Here is a 15,904-nt window from a genome sequence, read left to right on the forward strand (position 1 = left end):
ACAGAAGTTTCCGTCTCTTTGAGGCTTAACTATATCAGCACCCATCATTTACAGAACTTTATAAATAAAAGTTAACAACAACAACAACAACAATAATAATTTAATAAGAAACCTCTAACGATTTTTGTACTATTGACTGATAGATGCCATATGGTAGCTGCTTTAAAATGCTTTATATTTCAATCTTGTACTGGATTACTTTTTCCATGACACTGCAAAGACTCCTCTGTAGCATGAAAGAGTAAAACTTGATTCCTGTTAGAAAATGCTGCCTATTGGTAGAGTAAAAATATTAAAATACTTTATTTAAATACATGTAGATGATTGATTTCCATTGCACCCACAGAGCTTAGGGTGGTTGATAACAATTTAAAAACTACAAAATATGTCATAATTATCAAACTATTCTGTCTCATTGTGATATTTGTCATCTGATAAATTTGTTTTATTTTAAAGGAAGCAAATATGAGCTATGAACTGCATTAATAAATGTTACAGTCAACTGAAGAGGAGGATGTAATCTTAGGAATTTAATTATCATAACTATTTTCTACTTGTGCTGGTCAGCTCATAATAACAATGGCCCCAAACAATTATTCAAGAGAAAATGTATGCAGCATTATGTGTGATTGTATACACTGACTTTTCTATGTCTTTTTCTGACATAAATCCAACAACATGCAAGTCAATTTTTGTATCTTCAATGGGACTTTCCCCTCCCTTCCTATCCTAACTCTGCATCCTGTATGCATCCTTCTGCAAATCTGCTTCAGGAAAACCACTGTATCCTCTGATACACATCTTGAGGATGCATGAAGAGTTTCAGGATGAAAAAGCAACCACTCTTTCTTTCTGTTGCAAAAATGTAAGCAGGTTTGTCAGCAGGAGGGATTAACTGGACACAACATTCTATCTTCTTCTAATTGGAAAGAAACTTCTATCACGTTCATAGACCTTAAAGCATGGTTGGGAACATATGGTGCCCCAGGTGTTGGACTGCAGCTCCCAATATCCCTCAACCTTGTCCATGCTGGTTGGGGCTTTTGGGAATTGCAGTCGAACGGCCATCAGGAGGACTATATGTACACTTGCACTGCTTTAGGAACTGTATCCTTTAAAGGGTACCACTGAGCAGAGGGGTGTATGAGTAGGACAAACTCTCTTCTAAATTATAGACATAAAGGTTTACATATGATGAAGAAGCTAAGCATGTCCAAGTATGATCCATTACCAAGACAGACAAATATCCACACTGAAAATCAGTTAATAGTAAAAACTAGGGGAGGGGGGTTTGACACAAAGAAGTAATTTACTTACTTGTATTTTAAGAGCAGCCACTGAACTAACCAGAGTCCTACAAGGATCAAGCCATTAATTTCACAGATAGAAAAGGCCCATTGCACCCGGCTAAAATGATCAAAAAAAGCATCTGGTAGGGGCGGCTCCACCTCCTTGGGAGGCACTCGTTCATGGACAACAGAAATTGTCACCGTTGTTAAGACAAAACAGCAAAGTGCATAAAGGAAAGCCAGTAGGGTCTTCCCCCACTCCATGGGATACTGAGAACGTTCTGGCTCAGGCATGGAAATTTTTATCACTTCCTTCCTATAACCATTTGGCATACCATTGGGCTTGGTTTTGTTGCTGAAACTGTTTTCACTGGCCTCTGTACTGATGATCAGGTGGCCGTTGGCATGCCCGTTTTTGTGTGCCTCGATGTGGTGCTCCATTTTCAATGTCTCTATCATGTAGAGCAGTCGCTGGCCGTTGTCAGAAGAAAGACGTGACAAAGGAGGCTTCTCAAAATCCTGCTTTGTCAGGTTGATCAAGTCTTGCCCACTAAAACGTTCCAATGGCTCACAGTATTCTGGCACAGCATTCTCCATCAGCCAATCTGCCACCTCCTTGGGTGACCAGAGCACGACTTCTTTCATTTCGTCAGAACACTTGCATGGAAGTCTTAACAACTGCTTTAAACAGGACAGTCGGCACTGTTTCTGCAGAACAGGTAGCCCCTCATTGGCTTGCTCATCCTGTCTGAAAAGCAGAGCAGAAACCAGTTTTGCAGGTTGATGCAGAGGAGCTTCAAATAGTCAGGTATAAACATTAACACGTGGGTCGCAAAGGAAGTGTTCATTTCATTTTGCATCTGCAGTTGCTCTTCTTTAAAAGGAGAGGGGATAGGAAAGAGAGAAAGATCCAATTAGAACATCAGTGATTTTTAAAACTGTCATTAACATCAGACCACTTTCTATAAGAGTGTTCCCTGTTCACGCAACATTTGCTCTAATGCAACCAGAAGCATTGGGCTTGTTTCTTTACTTGTAACAGCAATTCATCAATGCAAATAAATCTCTGAACTACCTGCAGTACTTTGAAACAGGGCTGATCCTTGCCAGTTGCTGCCTGGGATGATTACGTGTCACATGATCCAACATTAGTACATTGTAAACAGGTAGACTATGTTAACCAAGGCAGGCAAGCTGAAAGACTCAGGTCCAAAACACACTGCAGAAATAATCCAGTTTGAGACCACTTTAATTGCCCTGGCTCAGTGCTAGGGAATCCCATGAACTGTAGTCTACTGTGGCACCAGAGCTCTCTGACAGAGAAGGCTAAAAGTCTCACAAAACTACAATTCCCAGATTTCCACAGCATTGAGCAATGGCAGTTAAAGCAGTATCAGCTTGGATTATTTCCGCAGTGTGTTTCAGATCAAGTTGATTCCTCCCACCCTCTGATTCCACATACAGAGCTTCCTTTCAGAAGAATGAATTCACAATTCAAATGTGCATGGTACATGGAGGTTCACAATGCAAGGTTGTTCTGTGTGGGTCAGCATTTGTGAAAGACCCACACATCACCACCCCATCCTAGCCTCTTTTTAAGCTTGTAGGGTTCAATTTAGGCATAATTTTTACAAAAACAAACAAACAAAAGAGCAAAGTCAATACAAAATAAAGGAAAACAGGATCAGAAGAGGCACCAACTGTGCAAGCATAAATAAAAACTTTTATCCAAGAAAATCCAGGACACATAGTGGCACGACAGGTTTTACAGGTTGTATATTAAAACAGGTCTGTCATAATGATCATATACGAAGTGATATTAATTTGCATGGGAAGGAGAATTAACAGTGATTTATAATTCTAGTTAATTATATGTAGCCGTGGCTTGTAGATTAAGGTGAGGGTGTATGTGTCCTATGCAACAGTATTTATGAAAAACAATGGTGTCAGATTTTTCAAAAAAGGACAAAAGTAAGCAAAAAGCTAAGAAAAAGAGCAACTTATGAAAACACTGTATTTATTAGGATAATGCTTAAATCTATTTTAAGAGATAGAAATATCCGAGGTTTTATAGGATATACACATGCTACAATATTATCAGTTAGAGTCAAACCAACTTTACCAGAACCGTTGAGTTTTTAAGATTTTTTTGGTCACCGTTGTGAATTTTACTGACATTCGAAAACAAAATCCTGTTATTTAAAGACTACTGAAAGACGAACTCAAAGAACATAATCAGAATGAACTCCAGGAAGTTGAGATTATTATTTGTTAGAATGTATGTTATTATATGTGCGATATAAAACAACGTTATCACTGTTAATTTTTAAACCAATAAACTTTGGAGAGAAAAAAAGGAGAAGGGAATGGCAGTGAGGAAGGGGGAAAGTCCAGCAGATCTTTTCTTCTTCTGAGGTCTGGACCATGGCAGATGGGCTGGAGAGAGGGCCCTTCTTCTTACAACAACTTCCTTCTCACAGTGTATTTACACATTATCATCTATGTGCAGGATACTTTACAACACCATGAGCATTGTGTTGTGTTCTAGAGGTTTTTGGACACACAAACACCCTGCCAGCACAGCCAATGGTTAGGGATGTTGAGAGTTGCAGTTCAACAATCTCTGGTGGGCCCCCCAATTCCCATCCCTACTTTACAAAGACAAATATAATCTCAAACAAGCGAGATCCCAGGGGAGGGATTAAGAGTCAGGAAGAAAGAATCTTTCAGTAGTTAATACTTAGGTGTATTTACAGCAGGGGGCATATGGACAACTGACAGTTGCATTGGTGTCACTAGGGCTTGTGTCACCCCAGTGCAGTAACTCATGCTATCACTCTCAGGCTGCTTGACACCTCCACCAACCAGGCCATCTCCACCATGGTGGGAATGGGAAGGGAGTTACCCCCCTCCCATTTCTTGCTTGGCCAGTAGCCTCACCAGATCCAGAAAGTGCTGCCAAGCAGCAGCACCTCACTGTCACCAGTGGCCATAGCCAATGGACAGTGGAGGTGCCCTGGCTGGTAGACGAGGGTGGCTGGGGGGATCTTGGGATGGACAGTGAATAATCAGCCCATTGGGTGGTCACCCCTATGAGGTGTCACCCTGGCATGGTCAGAACCCACCGCATCCCCCTAGTTATGACCTTGCACAGTTGGCATGTATCCCAGGAGTTCTCTCTGTAACCCACTACTGCCCCACCCCATTTTTGCTGGATGCTGTATCTTTTGCCACTATTGCCCATTGTACTTTAGTGTAAAAAAATCCCCAACCCTGAATGCAGTGTATCTTTGCAGTCGGTCACATGGATTAGAGGGAATTGCCAGGGGTTTCACTGAGAATATAGAACTAGAGCTAGGATTTAGAGAAAGCAACCAAGAAAGCATCACAAAAGCATTCTAGGAAAGAACTCTGGGCATGAGGAGCAGCAAGTGAGAAAGTGAAAAGTTGTTTAAGAGAAAAGATCCCTGAAAGATAGTGGATCTGGACATGCAAAGTTAAAAGCAGAATGTGTTATAATATACAAAGAGGTAGATAAAGAGTAGGACAATGTTACCAGTTTCGTAGGACTAGATGTTTAGCCTGGATGCAGGACAGGAGCAAAGTGGAAGCAGGTACAGAAGTTTAAATCTGCCAATCTTGTATATCCTCTTGTTTACTATGACAGTGCTCCAAGTACGTAATGAAACAACTTGAAAGCACTCCAATTGTCCAAATATACTGAAGCAGCCCTAGTACACTACCATGGAGGAGAGAGCTATGTTACAAGCTATCTGATGAAAAAGACAATTAGGTCTTTTGCATAGCAATTATTCCTGAGGCACATATGGAGTCTTCCTGACTGGCCACAAGACTTTTGTTATAACAGACCAATATGGAGCCAATCTTGATTAAACAGAGCTAACTTGGGATTCTTGGCAAAGGAAGAAAATCACTGCTCAGTGGTATTGTTTGTTTCTTTGTTCGTTTTAACCTGGGAGTCAAAAGCAAAAATACAGTTGTCTCTCCATAGCCATGGATTCTGCACCCACAAATTCAACTATCCATGGCTAGAAAATATTCACACACAAAAAAATTCCAAAAAGCAAAGGGTCTGCTAAGACCCTGATTCTTTCCCTGCCATCCCTCATCTCTCTTGTCATTTATCAGGATTTAATTCCAGTTACCAGTGGCATATCATTGTCATTAATATCACCCCAAGTCCAATGGACACTTTGAAAGTTACCCCTTTGAAGTAATTTCTTACATAAATGGTTAGAAAGTGTGCCTTCCCACAAGTAACTTATTATTGTTACATTTTAAAGTAATTCACTGCTTTGCTCTTTAAAAATCAATGAAAAGAACTATAGGTCAACGTCATGTATAAGTCGAGAGCAAGTTTAGGGGGCACAATTACAGCTTTTGATACAGCCTGTGGATTAGTCGATGGTAGAATTTAGGGGCATGTAACAAAGGATTAACAGATGAAGCAAAAGAAAATGACACCAAAGAAATTACTAAAATCCCGCACATATAATTTTGTTCAGAGGGAACTATGCTAAATGGCGGCTGCGTGGTGTGTGTGGGAGGCAACCAAACATGGATGGGGTTAAAAAAATGCACATGTCAAAAAGGATGAAAAGACAAAGCAAAAAAAAAAATAGTGACTATGTCAGCAGTGATCATAGCCTTTAACTTTAATGTGATAGCTTTGCCTAATTTTAACTGAGAAAAGCTGACAAACATGCACAAATGTCCCATTAACATCCTTCAAGCATGATTCCTCCCGGCACTTCCTGGAGAGGAAGTGCCAAAGAGTTACCACTACTGTCATTTTTTCACCTGGGCATTCAAAAAGGCCAGAAGAAGGGAGATAGTAGTGAGGGCCAATGCTTCTTTCAGATGCTAAAACTAAACACTTGACTTTCCTCATTGAAGGCTAAGGTTCCTTTTAATAAGAGTTAATGTACAGTACTTATATTGACCTGTAGACAAGGCGGTCCAGTTTGTTTGGGCCAATTTTTGACTAAAATTTCTAGACTTATACATGAGTACAGTGGGACCTTGTTATCTGCTCGGGTTTGGTTCCAGGATCCCGTGGATACAAAATCCGTGGATGCTCAAGTCACATCAAATATAATGGCAGAGTAAAATGGTGTCCCTTATATAAAATGGAAAATCAAGGTCTGCTATTTGGAATTTATACTTTTTTGGAATATTTTCAAGCCATGGATGCTTGTATCCGTGTATAAGGAGGCCAACTGTATATACAGTATTCCCAGTCCACACATATGATACTGGCAATGTGATCCAAGGCTGTGTGACATGCCTAGGATTTCACACATACTGTAAGTTCACCATAGTAATTTTTGCCTCATGTTGGGTGATTTTATTCTTGACCTTGTTTTACACAGTTGCACAAAACAGAACAAAATTTAGACAAAGAAGAAATCATAGTTAGCTCTCTATATCCCAAACAGATCTGATATAAAGTAGGGTCACAGTACTCCTCAAAGTTGTCAGGTGATGTACATGGTTTAATAATAATCTGAATCCAAAATTTCCAATCTGAGATCAATATTCTACTGATTTCTTCCCACTGCTCTTCTGACAACGTGGCAACTCTACATGAAAGAAACAGTATTGCCTAAGTGGTGTTTCCAAAGTGGCAGTGCTCTGTCCTTCAACATTTATGCCACCATTATTGCTAGCTATTTATTGATGTATTTAAAGTATTTTAGTCACTTTTTAAGACTATGCCATTACAAAACAGCATCTATTGAAGTGGAAAGACAAGAAAACAAAATAAAAACTGCCCCACTGGCAAGCATTCAGAATACATTAGAAGATGCTCTGAATTACATAAATTGACTAAAATCTCAATTGAAAGGTGACATGAAAAAGGAAGACATTCAACCCTCTCCTGAATGCTTGTTCAGAAGAATTATGGTGCAAATCAGTCAAAATGTACACAATGAACCAATCTTAATGCTAGTCATTTGAGAAGAATCCCTAACAGTCACAATACAGCATCTTGCAAAAGTATTCAATCCCTGCCCCTTTCTGAGTTTTCCACATTTTATTGTTACACAATACACCCTGGAACTGAATAGGTTTACTTGGGAACATAGCTTTTTGTTGGTTTTTCAGGCTATCTGGCCATGTTCTAGAAGAGTTTATTCCTGACATTTTGGCAGCATCTGTGCCTGGCATCTTTGGAAATGTTCTCTCTGAAGATGCCAGCCACAGATGCTGGCAAAACATCAGGAATAAACTCTTCTAGAACATGGCCACATAGCCTGACAAACCAACAAAAAACTATGTATGACGGCCATGAAAGCTTTGGACTTCACATTACTTGGGAATGTTTGCACCTGTGCGTATAAGATTCTCTGCACGGTAAAGGGACAAAATAGTTTTACTACTCTGAATCTTTTTTACTAACAAGGATCAGATACGACTGTGTAATTTGATTCAGAAGCTGAGTGATCATGTCTCAGGCCCAAGTCTCAGGCCATGTTCCACATAAAGACTTGAATTTAAGCCAGATCACTAGCCAAAGTTGCAGGATAGTCTCCCAGGAATTTCAGTCAGGACAGATTTACCAGCCTCCTGAGATGAACTAGTGAAATAGATCCTTCACACCCCCACTGATGTTACAAGTAGCCTGAAAATCAAATCATATGTAGTAGTGATTACTCCATCACTATGAATCCATTGCTATCTGTCCTGTCCATTTATCACTCTCCTCAAGTCCTGAGCAGCAGCAGCTCAAGGGTAGCCAGACAGATGTGTTGGGCCTGATCCGCATTAGGGTCCTGTGCTCCAACCCCAAAATTATCTCTTATCAATTCAGGACTGTAAAGCAGTGGGGTGTAGAGGACAGCCATAGAATTTTGTCCTATCTCAGGTTCCCTGCACAAGGTACAAACATTTAGAACTGGTTGGATAGAGTATCTGACAAAAGAAATGAAGTCTACATACATAAAGTCTAATCTTCTTACCTCTCAAATTATGACAGTGTGATGTCATATGAGAGATGTTTATCCCCACCTTTTCATCCACCCAGGTTTCATGATGCAAGCAAGTGCAGTGTGTTCTTCCTGGATACAGTTACTGATCAAAAATAGTTTCCCTTTAATTGATCTCGTATTGAGAAATAGATCTGTCAAAATGGGTTGCACTTAAGCACCAGCTTTATTCAGAACAGACAGCAGGACTGAAGGGGAAAACAGTCCACAGATACCTTGCTAACCAACCTTTTAACCAATATCAATCCTCCAACTACCTTTTCACCACCTAAGCTCTATAAATTTAATGGTGGTTTCTTTCCTCTTCTGAATATTCCTCTCCTCCTTTACCTAAAATACATGTGGGCAAGTTGAAGCTCCACTACATGTGAGAATATCTGTACCCTGATATTAAGAAGGAAAGGTTGAAAAATATTATATGTGTAAAAGATTAGTCTTTTACAGCCAGCCAGCAAACAAACAAAAGAGAAACATTCACACAGGAATTAACAAACTAGTACAGTTAGGAATTATAATTCAGTGTTAAACCAATGTGACCAGAATCTGATATGCTTAAACTACATCAATTATTCGGCTCAGATTAAATACAAATTAATACTACTATAAGCTTTATAAGCATTCAGACTATCCTTAACTGAGCTGATAATGTGCTGACATACTTAGTTTCTGTGAGCACAGCTACAGAGCATTAAAGAGACAAAAGTGGCAGAGGTATAAGGTTTGCTGTGAACTGTGAAAAATTTATTCATGAAAAAAATGCAACAAGCTTAGTTTCTTGTAGATGGCTAAGCACTATGATCTACTTTCAGAACAATCAGTTAGTGTATGATCATTTTCAGAAATCCTACTTGTCCTCTGCTTTCTCCAGGTCAGCCATTTTCAGTTCATGAGAATAGCCTTTCATAAGGAGGCTGTTAAAAGAGGCACGTTGTGATACTTTCTAAGACTAGTTTTCTTACTTACACCTTGAGCCAGACACTCAATTTGTATATTGAAAGTTACAGGTACAGTGGGACCTTGGTATCGATGGACATGCCATCCACGGATTTGAGCATCTGTGAATGTCAAGCCCACACTGTCTCCAATGGTGGTGCTTGCACGCAGCCGCACCACAATTGGGGACAATGGGAGAAGTCTGTCCACCCTCCCTCCCTTGTAATTAGAATAAGTAATTGTAATTAATTAGAGAGAGGGAGGAAGGAATTACTTACTTTGTAAGTAATTAAAAGGTTTAAAAAGATTAAAACATATAAAAACATTTTGATAATGTAAAACTAGTTAAAACAATCTTGAATAATGTAATTATACAATGTAACTACATAATTAGGTAATGTCATTGTTGTGGCTAAGGAAATTAGTGTGAATGGGACCATTCTAGCTCTCCACAAAGTAGGGTCATTTGGCATATGGTGTACCATCCACCTCCATAGATGGTACACACAAAAACAATGTACAAATTTATGCAAAATGGTATTTGTTTTATGGAGAAAACTTTGTTCTATCTATTCACTGGGTATTAGCCAGAAGGCAATATGAAGAATGCAAATAAACATCCACACCCAGAAATGGAACGAAATCAAATGTGCTGAAAAATCCAAAGTTGAAAAATGTGACCACTTGATCAACAATATTTTCCAGTGAGGAGAACAATGTAAGGCAGACCCTCCATTTTGTTTGAATATCAGTTCTGGTATTATTTTTGGCATTTCTTGATTCCAAATATGATCTCACTCAGTGGTGCCTCACCCTTTCGCTCTTAGCTGGTGAGATAAAATACATAAATTGCTTAGAGAATTTCAGCAATGTACATTTATAAATATGTATATACAGTACATACCTGCAATTCTATACATATCGATACTAAACTTTCTGAAGTTTCTTTCTGAAGAGGCTTGCATAGATTTAGCCTGACTCAGTTGTACACTTACTTGGGAATAACACTCATTGGTCTTATTGAGATTCAGTTTCAAATGAAAATGTGCAGAATTAGGCTGTAACTGTTAATCTAAACTAGCATTCAAAAGCACATTGTTGAATCACTATTTCCATTTTTTTTTATTTTAAGTATATTCTGGATCCCTGAAACTGTGCTCTTTCCCCTTTTGTTAAATTCTCCAAAATATAAACTGAGCCATTAGAGTGCCCTATATTTCAGGAGGTGATTCTTCCCCCCCTTCCCAAATTTAGTTGCATAATGTTGCCTTAATCCTTATCAGTCAATGGGGTTGCAATTCTTGTGAAACCGCTAATACATCATGCATGCCACAACAATTATGAAATCAGTTGTTCATCTCCCAACTGCATATTAAACAACAAAAACAGTTTCATCCATAAAACTATTAGAGGTATGGCTGATCCCAAATCAAATGAACAGGGAAGATAAACTATCAAACAGTTAAGACAACAGGAGTCCATTCTACCCCCAGTAATGTGTGAAAACAGGGAAAAACAGTATTTTACTTGTGTCATAAATTCCAGTTTGCTCGTATGATTATACCACAGCTAGCACTTTAAAGCTGTTTTCACCCGTTTTTTCATTGGAAAAATCCTATTTCACATTGTTGTTGTTAACTGACATTAAGTCGACTTTGACTTATGGCAACCTAAGTCATGCTAACATCAACAGCACTGCTTAAATCTTGCAGATTCAGGGACTCAGCTTCCTTGACTGAGTCTATCCATCTGGAATGCAGCCTTCCTCTTCTCCGGCTGCCTTCTACTTATCAAACATTATTGTTTTCTAGTGAGTTGTGTCTTCTCATGATATGGGCATAAGCCCCATTTATTAATGTTTTTAGCAGTCCACAACATCCATAGAATTCTTCTTCAGCATGACATTTCAAATGAGTTGATTTTCTACATATCAGTTTCAGGGACGTAGCTAGGATTTTAGGAAGGGGGGGGGGGGTCCAGACTAAGTGCCACCATTATAATGGGGCTTGAGTTCGGCGGCGCAGCAGCACACACCATTCATTTTTCTAATGGAAGGGGGGTCCGGACCCCCAGAATCCCCCCCCGGCTACGTCCCTGTCAGTTTTCTTCACTGTCCAGCTTTCACAACTATACACAGAAAGGAGAAATATGATGGCATGGAGAACCCTAACTTTAGTATTCAAGGATACATCTTGACACTTCAGGATCTTGTCTAGTTCCTTCACAGCTGTCCTTCCAAGTCCTAGCCTTCTGACCGCAGTCTCTATTCTGGTTAATGATCGAGCCAAGGTATGGAGATACTTGAACTATTTCAATGTATTCATCTTCTGCTTTAAAAGACTCCCCCACTGACCATCGTGTCATCAGCACATCTCAAATTGTTCATGTTTCTTCCTCCAGTTTTCATGCCTCCTTCCTCCAAGTCTCATGCTGCTTTACGTATGATATCTTCACTGTACAAGTTAATCAGATAGGGTGATAAAAAGCAGCTTTGCCTGATGTTTCTGCCAACTGGAAGCCATTCTGTTTCACCATATTTTGTCCTAACAGTACCCTCTTGTCCTGAGTACAGGTCACACATCAGGACAATCAAGTGTTGTGGTACACTTATTTCTTTAAGATCAATTCAGAATTTGTTTTTGTTTGGGTTTTTTTTACTATATATACAGTCAAAGGCTTTGTTATAACCTATAAAATATAAGGTGATTTTCTTCTGAAATTCTTTGGTGCACTCCACCATCTAATGTATGTTGCAACATAATCTCTTGTGCTTCTTCCTTTCCTGAACACAGCCTGGATATTGGGCATTTCTCACACCACATATGGCTAGCTTGGAAGAAGGAAGAGCCCTCCCTCCAATCCATCTGCCTTGGTCCAGGCCTCAGAGGGAGAGAAGAACCACTGGACCTCATCTCCTTTCCCGCCACCATTCCCTTCTTCTTTTGTTTCGTGTCTTTTAGATTGTAAGCCTGAGGGCAGGGAACTGTCTGATTAAAAATGATAATTGTAAGCCGCCCTGAGAGCCATTAGGGCTGAAGGGCGGGATATAAATACCTAAATAAATAAATAAAATAAATAAAAGTTCTGTAAAATTTTGAGCATCACTTTGCTTGCATAGGAAATTAACACAATGGTTCTGTGGTTACTTCCATCCCCGTTGTCCCCTTTCTTGGGGAGGAGAATGTATACTGAATGTTTCCAGTCTGTGGGCCATTGTTTTTGTTTTCCATTTACTGACAGATTTTAGTTAGAACTAGAGTCAATTCTGATTCTGTAGAATGAAGCGCTCTATTGGTATGCCATCTGTTCCTGGTGATTTATTTCTGTGTTCTGAATACAGCTTGAATTTCACTTTCTAAAACTGAAGGTTCATATTCATATGGTTCTTTTGAATTAATCTGCCATCCTTTCATCTCTTTTATGTAGTTTTTCACTGCATTGTTTCCATCATCTTTATTTGTACTTGCATCCCTAGTTGAAATTTGTTTAAAACTGGTTTAAATTTTCCTTTATTTTCTCAGACCTTGTGTAAGAGGTCTCTTGTTCTTCCCTTTTTGTTGCCAAACTCTCTTTCTCTGCATTTATTATTATAGCAGGTTTCCTTATCCCTGTGCATAAGTTGTTAAACAGTTGCATTTAGGGTTCTGATTTTATTTCTGTCACCGTTTATTTTTGCTTCTTATCTGTCTTTAACTGCTAAGAGTTTCACCTGTCACCCACTGAGGTTTTTCTTTCTTTTTGGCTGATGCTTGTCTTTTTGCATTATATCCTGCCAATATAAAACTTAATTAGAAAACACTGTAGGCACAAACTTTTATCCTAGAGCGTTAATCCTGTTCCACAGTGACTTCCTTTTTCTACATGAGTCAACAATATACTGTAACAGTGCAAGCTTTAATACTGATTTCTTATTTATAATCTTTTTTTGAAAACTAAACTAAATTAAATCCTATAAAGTTACCAAGGTAGACAATTTCCATTATTTACTATGTGCCAAGTTTTGCCTAAAACATTTTCAGTTTCTATTTTGCTTTCTCTTCTATTTCTTTCCTCCATGTTTTTCTAATAGCCCAATTAGGAATTTCAGTTAATATCATAATGCACAATGTACCCAAATAATCTATGTTTTACTAAATTTCTGCAATATAATATCAAAAAAAAATAATCTAGTTTAAGTGTTAAATCACCATAATTTTCATCTGGAGTTTTAAAGGGATCCAAGCAACTCCTTGAAAATGATGTGCAAGTGTTAAGGAGGCATAAGAGACACTCTTATTTGTCATGTTAGTGAGTGAAAATGTGTGTGTGTGTGTGCTGTTGACCTATGGTGACCCCATGAATTTCATAGGGTTTTCTTTGGCATGGAATACTACTATATATATATATATATATATATATACTGTATATATAATTTATTCGGTCATTGACCAGCAAGTGGAATACTACATTATAAACCGGTTTGGAAACCAGTTTAAAAAGAGGTTGTTCATACTTGCGCCAGTTTTTCCAGACCTGAATTTCGGGAGGACTAGCGCAAATTCCCCTTAACCACGTGCTTTTGAAATTGCAGCATTTACCACCATTTTTTAGCTAGCCACCAATGGGAACACTCTGCCGATCCCATTCAGATCACCCAGGAAAATGGGCAGAGGGGCAAAACATACCCATCCCACAGGTCTTGGCTTGCTGGTGCACTGGTGGCTGGTTCCCAGAGGTCACCAAAGTCGGGGAGGGCATTCTTTTGGGGACCATGGTGAGGTGTGTCGTTTTTTTGTGTTTTTTTTAAGCTTGACAGCTTCTGAGAACTGTTGCATTTGCATGGTTGGCACTGGGTCTTGTGTGGATGACAGGGGGGGGTATGGGTTTGCCACTGCTGTGTGTCTGTGTTGTTTGCCTTCATTTCCGAGTTATGGCGACCCTACAGCCACCCTTCCACAGAGTTTTCTCAGCAAGGTTTCTTCAGAGGAGTTTGCCATGGCAAAGCTCTGAGGCTGAGATAGTGTGCCTCCCCCAAAGGGGAACCTATAATGGGATTTCTCGACAAGGATTTCTTAAGGGCACGGCATCCCAAAAACAACTGTAATGTAGCCTCTTTAAAAATTAAATATCCCCAGCTGCTTCTTGCAGTCCTTTAAAATTTAAATATCCCCAGCTGCTTACAGTCCTTTAACAATTAAAGCCCCCTCTAAAAAAAATTCAGTTTGCACACTTTACACTAGTGCAATAATGCAGTGTAATGTTGAATTTGACCAGCAAAACATAACAGAAATGATGTGATGAAGGTGCACATCGTTCAATTGATATTTTTAAAAAACACACACACACAGGCTATAATCGAACTTGTCCATGATGGGGAATCCATTTTGAACCAATCCAAAGGTAAATGTGAACTTGAATTGGATTAAATTGCCACAAACAGGTTTGACTGTGGCAAACGTAGTCAGACCTTCTATTTGGTGTCAAATCGATTAGGCGATCTAAATGACTGCGGCGCAAGTATGAATGAAGCCCTAGAGGTGGTTTTGCCAGTTCCTTCCGCTGAAATATAGCCTACAGAACCTAATATTTGTTGGTTGTCTCCCATCCAAGTACTAACCAGACCTGACCCTGCTTAACTTCCAAGATCTGACAGGATCTGGTGCTTTTAGGGTATTTATGCTATCCAAGTTGGTACAGGAGTACCAATTTCTTGATGGTTTACTGAAATAATAAAACTGCAATATTTTGGAGCTTTTCTAGTGTGTTTACAATCCCAACACAGGTTCAAAACTTATAACTAAAAGCAGAGATTACACAAACAATTCTGAAAGATGCTCAACAACTAAAAGTAATTTCCTATTCTTTCCAATACAATCAGCACATTTTCTACCTTACACAGTTAAAAGTCAATGCAATTAATTGTAAAATACTAACTGAAAGTCTTTTCATCATATTCACAATGATTATTAATATGCATCACTTTAAGCACACACTGTGAATGAAAAGTGTCTTTAAAACACCAAGTTAGGTAAATTGGAATTAGTTATCTATATACAGTAGTAATTTTAGTTGTTATTATGTACCTTCGGGCTGACTCTGACTTATGGTTACCCTATGACAAGGTTTTCTTGAATCATGGTTGAATTAGGGCTTGAACTGGTAAACCCTGTATTTTCCTACTTGGTTATTTGGGATTACAAGGTCAAAACAAACCCATCAAAGGAATTAGCTTGCTAACTTGTGTAAGGATTTCCTCTAAATTAAAAGAAATACACAAATGTTAAGCAATCTCTCTTTTCTATGCAGCGGCATCACATGAATTTGTCACATTAATTGTGCCTCATGATAGGGGAAACTTTCAAGTGTTAAGCAATTGCTCTTTTCCATAAAGTGAACCCTATTATTTTAATGTTGTCTTATAAAAGCAAGGACTTACAACATTAATAGTGTCTCTTAGTCACCTGACTAACAGTCACTCTATGGATAATTTGCAAAGCACTAGCAAAGTGTCTTCCTGTTAAAGTTGGAGCAAGAATCCAGATAGCACCAGAGGGCTTTGGGCCATTTTGAAAAGAATTGCCCCAACTTCCCCTTGGAGTATTTTAAAATATCCCTGAATTTCAAGGAGATTGCTGTTCCTAAGTAGGGTAGGGAGGGTTTGTCTACAGGAGTTATTCATGTTGTTCTCTTGAT

General features: G+C 38.9%; 1 protein-coding gene across 7 annotated transcripts in view; it reads right to left on the reverse strand.

Moving 5' to 3' along the window:
- The window catches only part of SGMS1 (sphingomyelin synthase 1), a 90,441-nt gene that overhangs the window by 12,068 nt on the left and 62,469 nt on the right, over positions 1–15,904 (reverse strand). For all 7 annotated transcript variants that reach the window (XM_042459192.1, XM_042459190.1, XM_042459188.1 and 4 more), the window contains one exon: positions 1,318–2,163. In XM_042459192.1, the coding sequence (XP_042315126.1) occupies positions 1,318–1,934 (617 nt within the window). In that variant the 5' untranslated portion in view covers positions 1,935–2,163. The remainder of the gene's footprint in view (positions 1–1,317; positions 2,164–15,904) is intronic.

Source organism: Sceloporus undulatus, chromosome 3, assembly GCF_019175285.1.
Source record: "Sceloporus undulatus isolate JIND9_A2432 ecotype Alabama chromosome 3, SceUnd_v1.1, whole genome shotgun sequence".
NCBI classification, from domain to species: domain Eukaryota; kingdom Metazoa; phylum Chordata; class Lepidosauria; order Squamata; family Phrynosomatidae; genus Sceloporus; species Sceloporus undulatus.